Genomic DNA, 15,591 nt, shown 5'->3' on the forward strand with positions numbered 1-15,591 from the left:
GCTCAGTTGGTTAGGTGCCTGCCTTTGGTTCAGGTCACGATCCTGGGCCCCAGGATCAAGGCCCTCATTGGGCTCCCTGCTCTGAGGGGAGCCTGCTTCTCTCTCTCCCTCTTCCGTTCCCCATCCCCTGCTTGTGTTCTCTCTCTTCTCTCTCAAATAAATAAAATCTTAAAAAAAAAAGCATAAATTTTATATTTCAATGAAATCCAATTTATGAATATGTTCATTATGTATTGTACTTTTGTCATATTTACAAAATCATTGCCCAATTCCAGGTTACTAAGATTAATTCTTACTTTTCATTCCTTTCTCTGTATTCAACTTTATTTATTATATTTAAATTCAATTAGCCAACATAGAGTACATCATTAGTTTCTGACGTAGTTTTGAATAATTCATCAGTTGCATAAAACATCTGTGCTCACCACACCATGTGCCCTCCTTAATGTATTCAACTGTTTTTCTAAAGTAATTTTTGGGTAGGTCCATCAAGCAGAGCCTGGCAAAGGTAAATTCTCATCTGGAAAGGCCTCTATTATACCTTCAACTCATATTTTAGCTAAGCAAATTACAGGCATTTCTCAGCATTCTGATTACTCTATTGTCTTCTGGCTTCTACAGCTGCTATGATGAAAAATTTTTGATAATCTAATTGTGATTTTTTTAAAGATAATTTTTTTTCCTCAATGGTTTGAAAAAACTATTCTTTCATTTTGTTATATCTAATAATTATGGACTGAAATTTATTTATACACTTCAGGGCCTTTGTTTCCCAAATCTTTAGATTCATCTTTCACAAATGTTAGCCATCATTTCTTTGAATTTTGCTCTACTTTATTTCTCTTCTTTCTGGAACTCCTCTGAGGCATATAATGAAACTGTTCATTCCATCTTTCATATCTCTTATCCTCTTTTATAGTTTGAGTCTCTTTTCTTGCTTTCTAGAATTTAATAATTCTTTTAACCTACTTTTTACTTCATCCACTTAGTTTTTTAAAAATATCCTTTTTTACTTAGCATTTTGATACTTCTTCTGTAATATGCTGTAATTACTTGACATACTGAAAGTTTATTTAAAGTTACCTTGCTACTTCCTCAAATCAGTATCAATTTATGTTCATTAGTTTTTTTCTCTAGTGACAAATGCTTCCTTTGAACCTTCTGTTTCTCCTTTCGTCTAAGTTGTTTGAATTTTTCCATCTCTATTGTAAAAAATTTCACTCACAGAAAATTAGAAGGAGTAATATAATTAACATCCAAATTCTCTCTGCTTAGATTCTAAATGTTTTTTCATATTTATTTTCTCTAACATTTTGTTTTCTATCTTACCATTTGAAATGAAGTTCCAAATTGATTGACTGAGATAGAAGTAAGAATAGTGATTACTCTTGGAGGTGATTACTGAGTTGGAGGGGGCATGGGAGAACCCTTCTCAAGTTGCACTAGAAATGTTCTATATCTTCACCTGCGTGGCAGTTACACATGTATAAGGTCACTCTGTTGTACATTTGAGATTTGTATATTCTACTCTGTGTAAGTTTTATTTCAAAAAAGAAGGTGGAAAAAGTTGTAGGTGTCATGACAATTTACCCCTAAATTAAAAAAAAAAAGTATTTTCTAAGAATAAAGATATTCCACTACATAATTACATTCCTGTTATCATTTTCAGGAAAATTATCAATTCCATAACATAGTTAATCAACATTTGCCATTTCCCATAAAAAAATGCCTTTTATAGCTCATCCCTATCCTAGTCCCAAGCTAGGATCACATATTGCATTTGTTTACATCTCTTTAGTCTTATTTAGTGTAGAATAATCCCCAATTTGTTTTTTGTTCTCTGTGACAGTGACTCAGGCCATCTGTATTACAGAATGTCCAAATTCTGAATTTGTCCATTTCCTCATGGTACTTAACTTTTTCTTTTATCCCGTGTTTCTTGTAAAATGCAAAGTTCAGAAGCTTAACAACACAAATCATCTTTAGCAAGGATACTTTATAGATACTGTCATCCACTGAGTTTAAAATTTTAGGACCACCTAGCAGTTCTATTTGGTTCCTTCTAGGAGTCTTGTTGTTCTTAAGTCTTCTAATGCACATAAGCTCTTTCCTTGTTTATTTTGTAACATGGGATTTTGAGTTTATCAATAGGCATTATCTCTGTGGATTCCACGAGACCTAGACAGGCCAAAGAGGTTTTACATTTGCTCCTGCCTAGTGCCTCTCCAGGACCAGTTGTTGGATTGAAAGATCCTGGACACCACCCACACCATGATGAGAACAGGTCTATAATGAAGAATTCAAGGGAAACTTTAACCTTTATCTGGACAGCTGAGGAAAACAGGTAAGTTTTATTGTTATTTATGTATGCTGAGTAAATAGATTTTTCTTCTAGTTCACCCTTTTTCTGAGGGTAAATCTCTTCAAAGGCTCAGCTTTATGTGAGGATCTGAGATCCAACTACCTTGTGACACAGGCTCAAGACCTAATCTTACATCCCCACACACTGACACTTACATCCCTTTGTTTTAAAGGTACAAACTGACCTTGCTGGAGGCCACTGCAGCACAGGTCAAACTTATTCCATGAAAATCCAGCATTACTACTAATGCTGTGTGAGGGAAAAAAAATTAAAACTATTTTGACTTCACTTGAATTTGGAAAAGGCTTTTTATTAATTTCAAAAATAACCACATACATTTTTTAAAGTAGTGATGTAGACAGGTGCATTATTATTAAATCCAATGACAGTACTTGTTGCACTCAAGGCTTATAGACCACCCATAAAATTGTGCAGATTTCCCTGCTTTAAATGTTACTTACAGAGTACTCTGTTCCAGTGGTAACACTAATGATCAACAAAAGTTATATATAGAGAGAAAAAAAAAATCAAACACGCTAAAAATCCAACATTTGATAGTAAGTCCAAATAGGGGTTTCTCCAGGGCAAAAAATAAACTTACCTGACATATGATAGACAACAAACAAGCTCAAATCTTGAAATTCTTTTTGATTCTAAACTAGAACCACACTCCAGTCTAAGTACAAGTTTGGAAGATAGTTAAAATGTCAAATCTGACACTAAACAAAATGTAATTTGTTCCACTTAAGAAATACAGACATTGGCACCAAATAATTATGTCTTTTCCACTCCTGGTTGAAATGGATGCTTCCATTTACATGACCACAGAGAGTGGAGTGGTATCATATTTCAGTTTCAACAACTACTCTTTCTGAAAAACACAACGAAAAAGCAATGATGATATTAAAAGTTGACTCACCACCGTCCTCTGTTTATTGGGCAGGAAGACTCTAACGATAGGTTTTTGTGGTGACTTGGGATTGCTCCGTGATATATCTGTGGGATTTTGAAAAACTGAAAGAGATGAAGGTAGCACTGAAAGGCTAGAAGAGGAAGAAGATGTAACGGTGTCCGTTGATGCAGAGCTAGAAACAGAAAAATCAGTTCCATTCCCCAGGGATTCCAATAACTGTTGTTCTCGCTGTTGGAGGGCATCTAGTTTGCTGGTGTATTCTTCATAGGCCTATAAAATAAAGTAGACTTACGTTAAATCTGGATTTTTTTCCTGACAGTAACAAAAGGAAATAAGAAATTTAAGTCTGATTATAATCTCTTTATAATCTAGCTAACAAGGTTTTAAATTAGAAATTACAAAATAAATGCTACAAGTATTGTAAATTAACTTCTACTCTTAATATGATAAATCTTTCGGATGCCTGGGTAGCTCAGTGGTTGAATGCCTGCCTTTGGCTCAGGGCATGATCCTGGAGTCCCGGGATCAAGTTCCACATCAGGCTTCCTGCATGAAGCCTGCTTCTCCCTCTGCCTATGTCTCTGCCTCTCTCTCTCTCTGTGTCTCTCATGAATAAATAAATAAAAGCTTTTTAAAAAATTGATAAATCTTGTGTGATAAGATACTACACTGCACTGAGAAACTGACAAAACATAAATGTCCAGAATATCCATGAATGTTAATTTAAAATTGCAATATTTAGAATGTTCTGGTCATATTGCAAATTACCTTCTAAACTGCATATCTTACATAAGATAAAAATACTATAGACTACATCAAGGGACGTACAATATTAAAATTTTATTTTTTTCAGAAAACTTACAGGCATGTAAAGTTTCATACCTTTCTCCCCTCCAAAGAACAACAGAAAGACAGGCTGAAAAGGAGATGAGGTCTTAAAAAAGAGATTTGTCAAAAAATAAGACTCAGGTACTGTGTCAGATCTCACCATTACTAACAAAATCTTAATAGAACTTAAAAGATGTATAATCTCCATCTTCTTTCTGAAATAGCTATTAGTTAAAATACTTTATTCTCTTCACTATGGATCGCTGATGATCCTATCAAATACTGCTTAGAAAATAAAATTTTATCTGATAAAGTGGTTTATACCCTATAGTCAAGAAATTTGGGGGCCATTATCCCATCAGTTTTTTTTTCTACAAGTTTCATTTGACTAAAGCTACGAAGTCAAATGACCACATAAGATATCCTATTCTAGAAGTAAAGAATTTTGAAAATAGAGTGATACTGAAAGTAAAGAAATGGAATGAACTGGAATATATATGCTCATGGTTCTTTAAGGCAGTGGTAATCACTCTCCCCCACACCCCAGTTCACCATTTCTGTCTACCACCATACATAGATGCAATAACTACAAACATTTATAAAAGGCTACAAGAGAGAATCAAAGATTTTAAAATGGCACTTCCCATCACTCAGAACTTACTATTGGGCTGCAGAGAAGCAGGTAGATGTATTTTTATTTAAGTGTTATACATGAGAAACAGACAAAGAACATTCTTGATACAAGGTGACAATGAGGAAGGAAAGGGCCTTAAAATGTTAGCATTTAGATAGATGGAGTTAAGTGGGGGAGAAGAGAGTACTGTGTACAGGAAAATTCTGCCCCAAAATAAAGAGGTAGGAAATTTCAAGGCACAGAAGGAAAACGACAGACTAATATAATTGAATCCCATTCAATATTTGGGACATAGCAAGGGATCAATATATGCTTGTGAAATTTAAATGAAAAATCGCAATACAAGGAAACAATAAGACTGGTAAGGTACGTGAGAGACTAGCTTGTAGAAGGTGTAAATATCATGCTATGAAGTCTGAACTCCATTCCACAAGCAAGGGAGAATTATGAAAGGTTGAGGAGAATGAAGGAGAAATTTTATTTTAATAAAGACCACTGCACTTGCTATGCTAGATCTTAGAAAAAATACTAAACTGAGCAACTGAGGTAAATATGAGCCTAAAGTATATCAAAATTGCCTCTCCTTTATAGCCTACTAGCTGCCCTCCTGATCCCAGAAACATTTCATAGCATCAGGGCATTACAACCAAGTCAATCCAAAATTTTCTAAGCTGTATTTTGATTTAGCTTTCAGTTCCAAGATCTAAGGCCATCTCTTTCAATATGATCCACTTTTTGAGCCTTTAAAAATCTGTCAATTAAGGGATGCCCAGGTGGCTCAGTCAATTAAGTATCCACTCTTGATTTCTGTTCAAGTCATGATCTCAGAGTCTTGAGATTAAATCCTACCTTTGGCTCTGCCGAGCATGGAGCTTGCTTAAGATTTCCTCTCTTCCTGTCCTCTCCCCCTGCACTCATACTCTCGTTCTCAAAAAAAAATCAGTAAATTAATATACACTGAAAACACACGTGCCTGGCACTGTTTGGGGCTCAAACTACAAAAATAAAGACTGACACTTGGTAGAACATAAACATGCAGTCTACAAGATAAAAATTACCTCCTGCATAGATCAAATCTTACTATCATCTAGGCTAGTACATTTACAATACAAAGTTAGCCTTAGGAAAAGTAATACATGTAAACAAATTCACAGAAAGTTATCAAAATGTTAGTTAATTTGAATTTTTGAAAATATACTGTTAATTTTTGAAAATATACTATTTCCTCCATTGTGGATTACAAGTTATTTTACTGCATTTATCAATAGCTCTTCTTTTCCCCAAGTACAAAGCATTTACTTAATTCCACCTTCCTCCATCCTCACAGCCACAATCAAGTCACTTGTCTGCCTTCTGTACATGGCTGGGCTCATTTCTTTCCATTATCTTTACTGCATTCAATGTGGATTTTAACATTCCTGCCTTGAAGTTCTCTAAATCTCTTATGTCTTACAGTATTTATTTTTCACTCTACCTTCCAGATCCAGGAGTTCCAAATGATGAGAAGATCTCAATTTGGAATTTCTCCTGTCCCTGAGCACATCTTCTTCTTCTTTTTTTTTTTTTAAGATTTACTTATCTATTCATGATAGACACAGAGAGAGAGAGGCAGAGACACAGGCAGACGGAGAAGCAGGCTCCATGGCGGGAGCCCGATGTGGGACTCAATCCCAGGACCCCAGGACCGTGCTCTGGGCCAAAGGCAGAAGCCAAACTGCTGAGCCACCCAGGGATCCCCGTGAGCACATCTTCTTAAGTTTCCATCTCACTACATTAATCTGTGCATGAACAACATTAATCCTTTCAAGTTTCTTAGAACTGAGCCTTCACTGTCTTAACTCCCCTACTTTGTGGCTCACCATTTCAATGCCACCAATAACATCTCTGATTCTCTGGCTCATTCTTATTCTTTTACCAAATTGCTTGTCAAATCCTAACATTCAATTACTCCATTCTTTCTTTCAGGTTAGTAAGAAATTAGTAAGACAAAGCCAATTAATTCCATCATCAATTCATGGAAATTAGTCCTTCACGCTACTACCTGAAAAATTTTACTTATTTTTCAGTATCATGATATTACATTTTTCACTATAATTACTCTAACCTCTTCTGTGCTTCTTTGGCTCCCTTCCTTCATCCTCCAATTTTTACTTTACTAAGGAAAGAGCAATAAATAGCATAATAGCTTTATTTGTGATAGCCAAAAAAGAGGGAACTCAAACATCCAACAATTGATAAATGGATAAGCGAAATTTGTATATGCATACAATGGAACAAAAAAGAATGAATGCTACATGCTACAACATGGATGAATTTTGAAAACATGTTAAATGAAAACAGCCTGTCACAAAATGCCACATCATGTATGATTCCATTACATGAACTGTCCGAAAAGGCAAATCTACAGAAATATAAAGCAGATTAGTGGTTGCCAGGGGCTGAAAGGAATGACTGCTAATGGGTAAAGGGTCTCTTTTTGGGGTAATAAAAATATTTTGGGGGCAACTGGGTGGCTCAGTGGTTGAGCATTTGCCTTTGGCTCAGGTTGTGATCCCGGGGTCCTGGGATTGAGTCCTGCATCAGGCTTCCTGCGGGGAGCCTGCTTCTCCTTCCACTATGTCTCTGTCTCTGTGTCTCTCATGAATAAATAAATAAATCTTTTTTAAAAAAGAAAATATTTTGGAATTAGTGATGGAATTGGTGATGACTGCACAACTCTGTGCACATATTAAAAAACTGGGATGCCTGAGTGGCTCAGCAGTTGAGTGTCTGCCTTTGACTCAGGGCCTGATCCCGGGGTCCCTGGATCAAGTCCCACATTGGGCTTGCTGCACAGAGCCTGCTTCTCCCTCTGCCTGTGTCTGTTTCTCTCTGTATCTCTCATGAATAAATAAAATCTTAAAAAATAAATAAATAAATAAAACCACTGAATGGTATACTTCAAAAAAGTGAATCTTATGGTATGTGAAGCATTTCTCAATTAAAAATGGGAGGAAAGGGGATCCCTGGGTGGCGCAGCGGTTTGGCGCCTGCCTTTGCCCCAGGGCGCGATCCTGGAGACCCGGGATCGAATCCCACATCGGGCTCCCGGTGCATGGAGCCTGCTTCTCCCTCTGCCTGTGTCTCTGCGCCTCTCTCTCTCTCTGTGACTATCATAAATAAATAAAAATAAAAAAAAAATAAAGATCAGAAACGGAGCCGCCCCTCCCAAAATGAGTGGCCCTGCCACCACCATTTGGAAAAAAAAAAAAAAAAGGGAGGAAAACTAAGGATCTACTTTAAACAAATAGGAAAAAGAAGTAAAATAAAAAAAAATTTTATCATTAGTTCATTAAATTTATTCTTACTAACCTTCATCTCACAAGATACAATGAAATCTTGCAGACTACCCAAAAATGCTATTTAATGAACTGCTCTGCATTCCACAGGAAGCACCTTGCTTCTAGGATTCTTTCATTTTAATAAAATTTCTCTGCATTATCCTGGATTCTACACAGATTAAAGATCAAAAAGGCTGTCAGCATCATAATGATATAGAAGTTAAGAGCAGACTCTGAATTCAGAATGTCTAGATTCAGAGTTTGGCTATATACTAATTGTGTAGCCTTAGCCAGTTATTGAACTGCTATGCGCCTGAGTTTCCTCATCTTTATAAAATGAAAATAAGAAGTGTAACTCTTAGGGTAGGTTAAAGACTAAAGAATCTACTATATGCTTGGAACAGTCCCGGTATATAGCAGGAATTCCATAAATGTTAGGAGTTACTACTGTTTTCATCTATCTGTCTGCAGGGAACCCTGGTAGGTTGGTAGGTAGGTAAGGCAGATAGACTGATTGATTCTGTGGAAGCTAAGACTCAGTATGTAACACTAGATAAGCAGGGTGACTCCCAAAAACACTATTACTTTACTTCTGGAATTCAATATATATCAGGTCCAAATAAAGAATTTACTACTAGAAGAGCATCTAACATTGTATCTTATAAACAGAAGGGATTCAAATAATTTGTTGGATAAGTGAAGAGACAACAATTGGGAGAAAAACAAAAAATTCTGGGAAATGACTTATCTTTTCCTCATGATAATTTAAAAAGGGAGCCAAATATTAAAAAGACAAATTTGAAATTCTTTTTTTTTTTAATTTGAAATTCTTTAGAGCACTATAGCTCATTTCACTATAGTTATCATCAAGGGAATCAACAGAATTTTAATTATTATTCATGTCGGTAGGAGAAAATCTAGAACAACTTAAAAGCTTAAATAAACTTAAAAGTTTTTAAATTAAATTAGTACAAGGAGAAAAAGAAAAGAGGATTTCTGATCGTGATGTAGCTCAATTCACTCTGTTCTGTTACAAGGAAGAGATGCTGGGATAGGTTAAGATTTATCCTCCTGTGGAAACATCAAACATATAGGAAACACTATTTCTCATGTTAAAATGGTATGGAATGAAATAACTAGCATAACTTCTACTTGCCAGTGCTCAAACTAATCTGAAGCCAAATTGTGAACACTGGAAAAACTTCCACTTTTTAGCCTCTTATTTCAAGAAATGTACACAGTACTGGTGTAGGGATGTATGGGACTCCATTCCAGCTGATGAGATGTAAAGGAAAAGGCTTACAGGGGATTTGGAGGGAAAAACTTCCTCCTTGAAAGAGCTCCGAACACAAGAGAGCCTCTCTGATCCCGGGTTGCTGCTCTGAGGTGTCCTATGAAAGCATACAGATCTGCTGCAGTCATGACAGAAAAGCCAAAAGGATTGCAGAGCTCCACCCCAGCATATGACACCTTTGAGCTGTAGGACCAATGTTAAAATAATTTACTCCATACTTCTTGTTATAGGAGAGGAAAATAAAATTCCTACTTGTTTGGGCAACTTGTGATTAGGTGTTCTTTTCTTTTCTTTTCTTTCCTTCCTTCCTTTTTTTTTTTTTTTTTTTAAGATTTTACCCATTTATTCATGAGAGACACAGAGAGAGAAGCAGAGACATAGGCAGAGAGAAAAGCAGGCTCCCTACAGGGAGCCTGATGCGGTACTCAATCCCGGGTCCCTAGGATCATGTCCTGATGCCCTGGGCCAAAGGCAGGCGCTCAACAGCTGAGCCACCCAGGTGTCCTTTTTTTTTTTTTTTTTTTTTTTCCCTCCTTTGGTATTTTGTTTTTTTGTAGCTAAAAACAGCTGTAATTCTTATAGATCTCCTAGATTTATTCTCTAATTTTTCTCATCTTCCTCTTATATTTTCCATCTTTGTTCTTATTTGCCTTTCTAGAGATTTCTTCATCTTACAACACTTACTTATATGTAGAGACAAACATACACATATATATTTACATTTTCTACTTACTATTTTACTATTTTAATTATTTTAATACCAAAAGCTCTATCTTGTGCTCGATTAAGACTTTTGTACAGTCGTGAAACAAAAATGGACTGTCTTATCTCTGTAAATTATAGTCATTTTCAGGTTTTCATCTGTTCTCTGCACTGCTTCTGAGTTCCTTTTGGCCATTTTTACTATTCCTATTAGAAGCTTTCTTCCAATATTTGGTTATTCTTTATCTATCTATCTATCTATCTATCTATCTATCTATCTATCTATCTGATTTTACTTATTCATGAGAGACATAGAGAGAGGCAGAGACACAGGCAGAGGGAGAAGCAGGATCTGTAAAGGGAGTGTGATGCGGGACTCTATCCCAGGACCCCAGGACCATGACCTGTGCCAAAGGCAGATGCTCAACCATGGAGCCACTCAGGTGTCCCTTAGCTATCCATTTATATTTAAGACTTAAGAACTCCTAAGATGTCAAATACTATCCAAAGCAATCTATGAATTCAATCTCCATCAAAATCCCAAAGTGTTTCAGAAATAGAAAAATGTACCCTGAAATTAATATGAAATCTCAAGGGATACTGAATAGCCAAAACAATCCTAAAAAGGAAAACAAAGGGGATCCCTGGGTGGCTCAGCAGTTTGGCGTCTGCCTTTAGCCCAAGGCATGATCCTGGAGTCCCAGAATCGAGTCCTGTGTCGGGCTCCCTGCATGGAGCCTGGTTCTCCCTCTGCCTGTGTGTCTCTGCCTCTCTCTCTCTCTGTCTCTCATGAATAAATAAAATCTTTAAAAAAAAAAAAAGTAAAACAAAGTTAGAGGTCTCACACTTCCTGATTCCAAAACTTATTACAAAGCTACAGTAATCAAATCAGTATAGTATAAATTGGCATAAAGTTGGACATAAATACCAGTGGAAAAGAAAAGAGCCCAGAAACAAATTCTCACATACATGGTCAAATGATTTTTGACAAGGGCACATATCAAAAGTTTCTATACAATGGGAAAGGACGGTCTTTTCAGCAAATGGGGCTGGGAAAACTGGATATATACATGCAAAAGAATGAAGCTGAACCTTTACCTTATACCATACAGAGAAATTAACTCAAAATGGATCAGAAACCTCAATATAAGGGCTAATTATAATTATGAATCTTAGAGGGCAACAGAAAAAAAGTTTCATGACACTAGATCTGGTAATGATTTCTGGGATATGATACCAAAAGCACAGGCAACAAGACGAAAAAATAAGTAAGCTAGACATCATCAAAATAAAAACTTTTGCACAAAGGATATAATCAACAGAGTGAAAAGGGAACCCGTAGAATAGAAAAAAATATCTGCAAATCATGTAATCATGTATCTAATTAGGACTGATACTTGAAGTACATAAAGAACTCCCACAACTCAACAAAACAAACAACCCAATTAAAAAATGGGTAAGACTTAGACATTTCTCCACAGAATAGGAATGGCCAATAAGCACATGAAAAGATGCTCAACATTAGTCATGGGGAAATGCAAATCAAAACCATGAAATACCATTTCACACTCATTAGGATAGCTATTATATAAACACACACAGAAAGTGTCAGCAAGGATGAGGAGTAAAGGGAGCTCCTGTGTACTGCTAATAGGAATGTAAAAGACTGCTGATATGGAAAACAGTATGGCAATTGTTTAAAAAATGAAATACAGAATTACCACATGATTTAGTAAGTCCACTTCTGGGTTTATAGTCAAAAGGAGTAATATCAGCATTAATCATGATAACAGAAAGGTAGAAACGATCAACCACTAGTATCCACTGATAGATGAACAGATAACAAAATGTGCAATATTATTTAGCCTTATTTAGCAAGGAAATTTTGACCTATACTACAACATGGATGGACCTTGAAGACATTATGCTAAATAAGCTTGTCACAAAAGGACAAATGTTGTATAATTCCATTTATTTGAGGTTCCTAGCGCAATCAGACTCCTAGAGAAAGAAAGCAGAATGGTGGGTTTCAGTGGATAATGAGGAGACTTGGTTTCTCACTGAAGGGCCTTTAAGTATCAGTACCCAAAGGTCTTTCCTCTGGTCAACTTTCCCCAGGGAAAAATACTGTCATCTCCAGGCAGGCTCCTCTTCATAGTGTATCAAATGGTGTAAGTTCAATGTTTATTGCCTGTAATGTCATCCCCTGATAAAAATACAACCTGCTTAAAGACAAAGTGGTTTTTCTGCTATATTCCTAAAGCCTAGAAAAGCATAAATATAAACAAGTACTCAATAAATATTTGAATGAATGAATCAAAAAATTATGGAGCACAATATGTCAAGAAGATGTTATTTTGCAATTATAAACTTAAGTAAACCCTAAATTACTACATGTATGACAGTACTCCAATTTTACCAATGAGGTGAGGTACAGGAAGGTTAGGTAACCTATCTGTATAAACTAAGGCACAGCTAGGATTCAAACAAAGGGCCTGTGTAACTCCAAGGTCACTTATATATTATAGCACCTTCTACAGAGAAATTGTGTAGTGTTTGTCACTGAGAATAAGGCTCTACATGCTCATGATATAATCTATGAGGTATGGTTTGCTGTATGTTGTCCTCACCAAATGTAATTTCAAGAGTAAAAAGCCTGAAAGAGTGAGTTTGGAGGGGGAAGTGAATCTTTGCTATACTCAAAACACAGGTACTGATGTAAATGTATTACAACTAAGCAGGAGGAAAATCTCCCAAGACAAAGAAATGGCTGGCAGAAAAACAGCTGGTTAAGTTGTCTAATTCTAATTAACAAAGAATTACTATTTTCACCAGGACTCTGCCTCTTTATGACTCCTGTACTTACGCTCCTCAGACATAAAAGTAAATCAGCAAGGAATATTAGAAAGTACACTAACTAGTCTTTAGAGGTATGAATTCGAGTCCTAGTACTGATATCTGGCAGTATGCTCTGGGATAAGCCATATGAAGAAGACAATAGTTTATTAATGGTTATTATCAAACTTCCAAATTTATTTTAGAAATGCAAACTTAACTTTTAAGATTTAATGTACCCTTTAAAAGCAAGTAGATTACGAATTTAGAAATTTAGTTTAGGAGTCTATCAAAATACATGCCTAAAAAACTGGCATTTGGAAGCAAATGGTAACCTGCCCATTTGTAATTTAGGGCTAGATTCCTGTATGATTAGTGATTACAGCTGAAGCTAGCTTTTACAGAGACAGGCACTATATGCAGTGGTGAGCAGCATAGGCTGTGAAGCCCGACTACTAGATTTCCTACTGGCATGTTCATCATGGAACCTGAGTGACTTACATGAGGAAACTGATGCCAGTAGTAACTACTACGTCATAGTATTAAGAACAATTACTAACTACTCTCTAAATTTTACAATGATGCTCAAGGCTTGATACAAAAGCCTAAAGGCACTATTAAAACAGTACAGCTAAGCAACTTTGAACTATTTATTTATTAAAGATTTTATTTATTTATTCATGAGAGACACAGAGAAAGAGGCAGAGACATAGCAGAGGGAGAAGCAGGCTCCCCACCGGGGTGGGGGGAGGTGCGATGGGGGATTCAATCCCAGGGCCCTGGGATCACTGCCCTGAGCCAAAGGCAGATGCTCAACCACTGAGCCACCCAGACTTCCCTGAGCTATTTAAGTATTATAAATTATTATTAAGAAAGCAAAAACCAATCTGGGGGGTGGGGGTTGTTCTGGAAAAAAGATATTTATAAATTTCACCCCATATCCTAATATGGTAACTAGTTTCCTAACCTCCACAACTAAATGTTTTCCCTCTCTCTCTTTTTAAAATAAGTTTTTTATCAGAGTAGTATTTTTAAGTTTATACACCTCTTTTCCTTTATTCTGGATATTTTCCAACTTACAAAATACCACATATTACTGTAACAAGTGAAACAAAATTAAGAAGTATAATAAAGACAAATGTAATTCACCTTCCCCTTTCTCATCTCATCCTCTAAGAGAAACAATATTACCAGTACAAATGCTCATGATACATTCATGTTTTTATTCTCAAAATTATAACAGATATGATACTCAAAAGCTTACCTCCAGATATATTGATGGTGGATTATGCTCCCCACCAAACTTGTCCAATAGGGCTTCTATATGTTCCTGTGTCAACTTAATCATTTGTTTGATATTCCACACCTGAAAAATATTTTAAAAGAATATTTTAAAAAATCATTTAGGATATGAATTAGAATATTTTTATTAAAATATTACAGTAACTGCCAATGTTCCTTGAAATTTAGGGCTTAGAGACCTGTGAGATCATTTAATATAGTAATTTTTCCTGTTTATTATTAAACATCTTAAAACTCTTTTCTATACTAGAAATACAATAAATTCTCAACTGTAAAAATTCAAATAATACATAAGTATTCAGAATAAATGATGAAAATCTCTTTTTACCTACCCCATGTTCCTGGGCCCCTTGCCAAAAACTTAAGTGCTATTTTTTTTTTAGTGCTATTTTTTTTTTTAATTAGGATGTTTGTTATGCATCTTTTCCACATTTTATTTCCTTTTTATTTAAGTAAATATCATAATTCACACATATATAAAATCTACAAATACATATATATACAAATTTATTATATGTAAAAAATATTTTTAACATTTGCTTTTTTCACTGAACAACATGCCTCAAAAATTCTTTCAATGTCAATACATACATATTTTACTTCTTTAAAATGACTGTTAAAGGAAAAAATAATAAAGTGGTTAAGTACAGATACATTCATTTGGTAATATTACGACACTGCTTATTTTGATGATCTTCAAACTTCAACAGCAATCTAATAGTGGGTGGACATAGATGATTTTAGGAGAAACAATTTCCAGATTCTCAAAGTCTTTATATATTCTTCCTAACTGATCTGTTTGAAAATTAGTTCTCTTTTTCTCCTTTCCCTTTAAAATCACATTATAATTCTCCACTCTATATAAGAAAGGCAAAATTCTTAACCATCTCAAATCCTACTAAGGTGCATTGTTCTGAGACGTATAAACTTCAAAGTAACTGACAAACAAGAGGGAAAAATCGTTTGAGAGAAAAGAAGAGGGGAGGGGTAGGTAGTAATTAAAATCAAGACTTTATCAATGAAACAAATTCTTGGCAGGATTCCAAGCCTCATCCATTTACTTATCCAGCCAGCCAGCCTAGAATTCAGAAGTTGAATGGTTATAGAGTATAGGCACATATTACATGTTTCTTTTATAAGTCAGGTTTTTTTTCCTTTGGTGAAGAATGAGTCCCAATTTATCTGAGTGGTTAGAGAACATGTTTTCCAATTACACTACACGCTAGATACTCTATGAGCTGCATAGAGTATGCGTTTAGATTCCAAATCTAAATCTGGAATCCTAAGGTATGACCAAAAATGAACAGCATAAATATAATATATACTAGAAATTATGGCCTTTTAAACTACTGCTATAATTTAAAAATGTACGAGAGAGTAGATAGGTGAACAAGGGGGCTT

The 15,591-nt window shown here is 35.4% G+C and overlaps 1 protein-coding gene across 10 annotated transcripts in view; it reads right to left on the minus strand.

Annotated features, from left to right (window-relative positions):
• Positions 1-15,591, minus strand: part of BRAF (B-Raf proto-oncogene, serine/threonine kinase) — a 179,272-nt gene that overhangs the window by 87,308 nt on the left and 76,373 nt on the right. For 9 of the 10 annotated variants that reach the window (XM_072777443.1, XM_072777445.1, XM_072777442.1 and 6 more), the window contains 2 exons: positions 14,153-14,254; positions 3,282-3,545 (listed from right to left, as the gene is read on the minus strand). In XM_072777443.1, coding sequence (XP_072633544.1) covers positions 3,282-3,545; positions 14,153-14,254 — 366 coding nt within the window. Of the gene's footprint in view, positions 1-2,546; positions 2,612-3,281; positions 3,546-14,152; positions 14,255-15,591 lie in introns of those variants that run through there. The other variant, XM_072777450.1, reaches the window with a different exon arrangement.

This window comes from Canis lupus, chromosome 15 (genome assembly GCF_048164855.1).
Source record: "Canis lupus baileyi chromosome 15, mCanLup2.hap1, whole genome shotgun sequence".
In the NCBI taxonomy this organism is placed as follows: domain Eukaryota; kingdom Metazoa; phylum Chordata; class Mammalia; order Carnivora; family Canidae; genus Canis; species Canis lupus.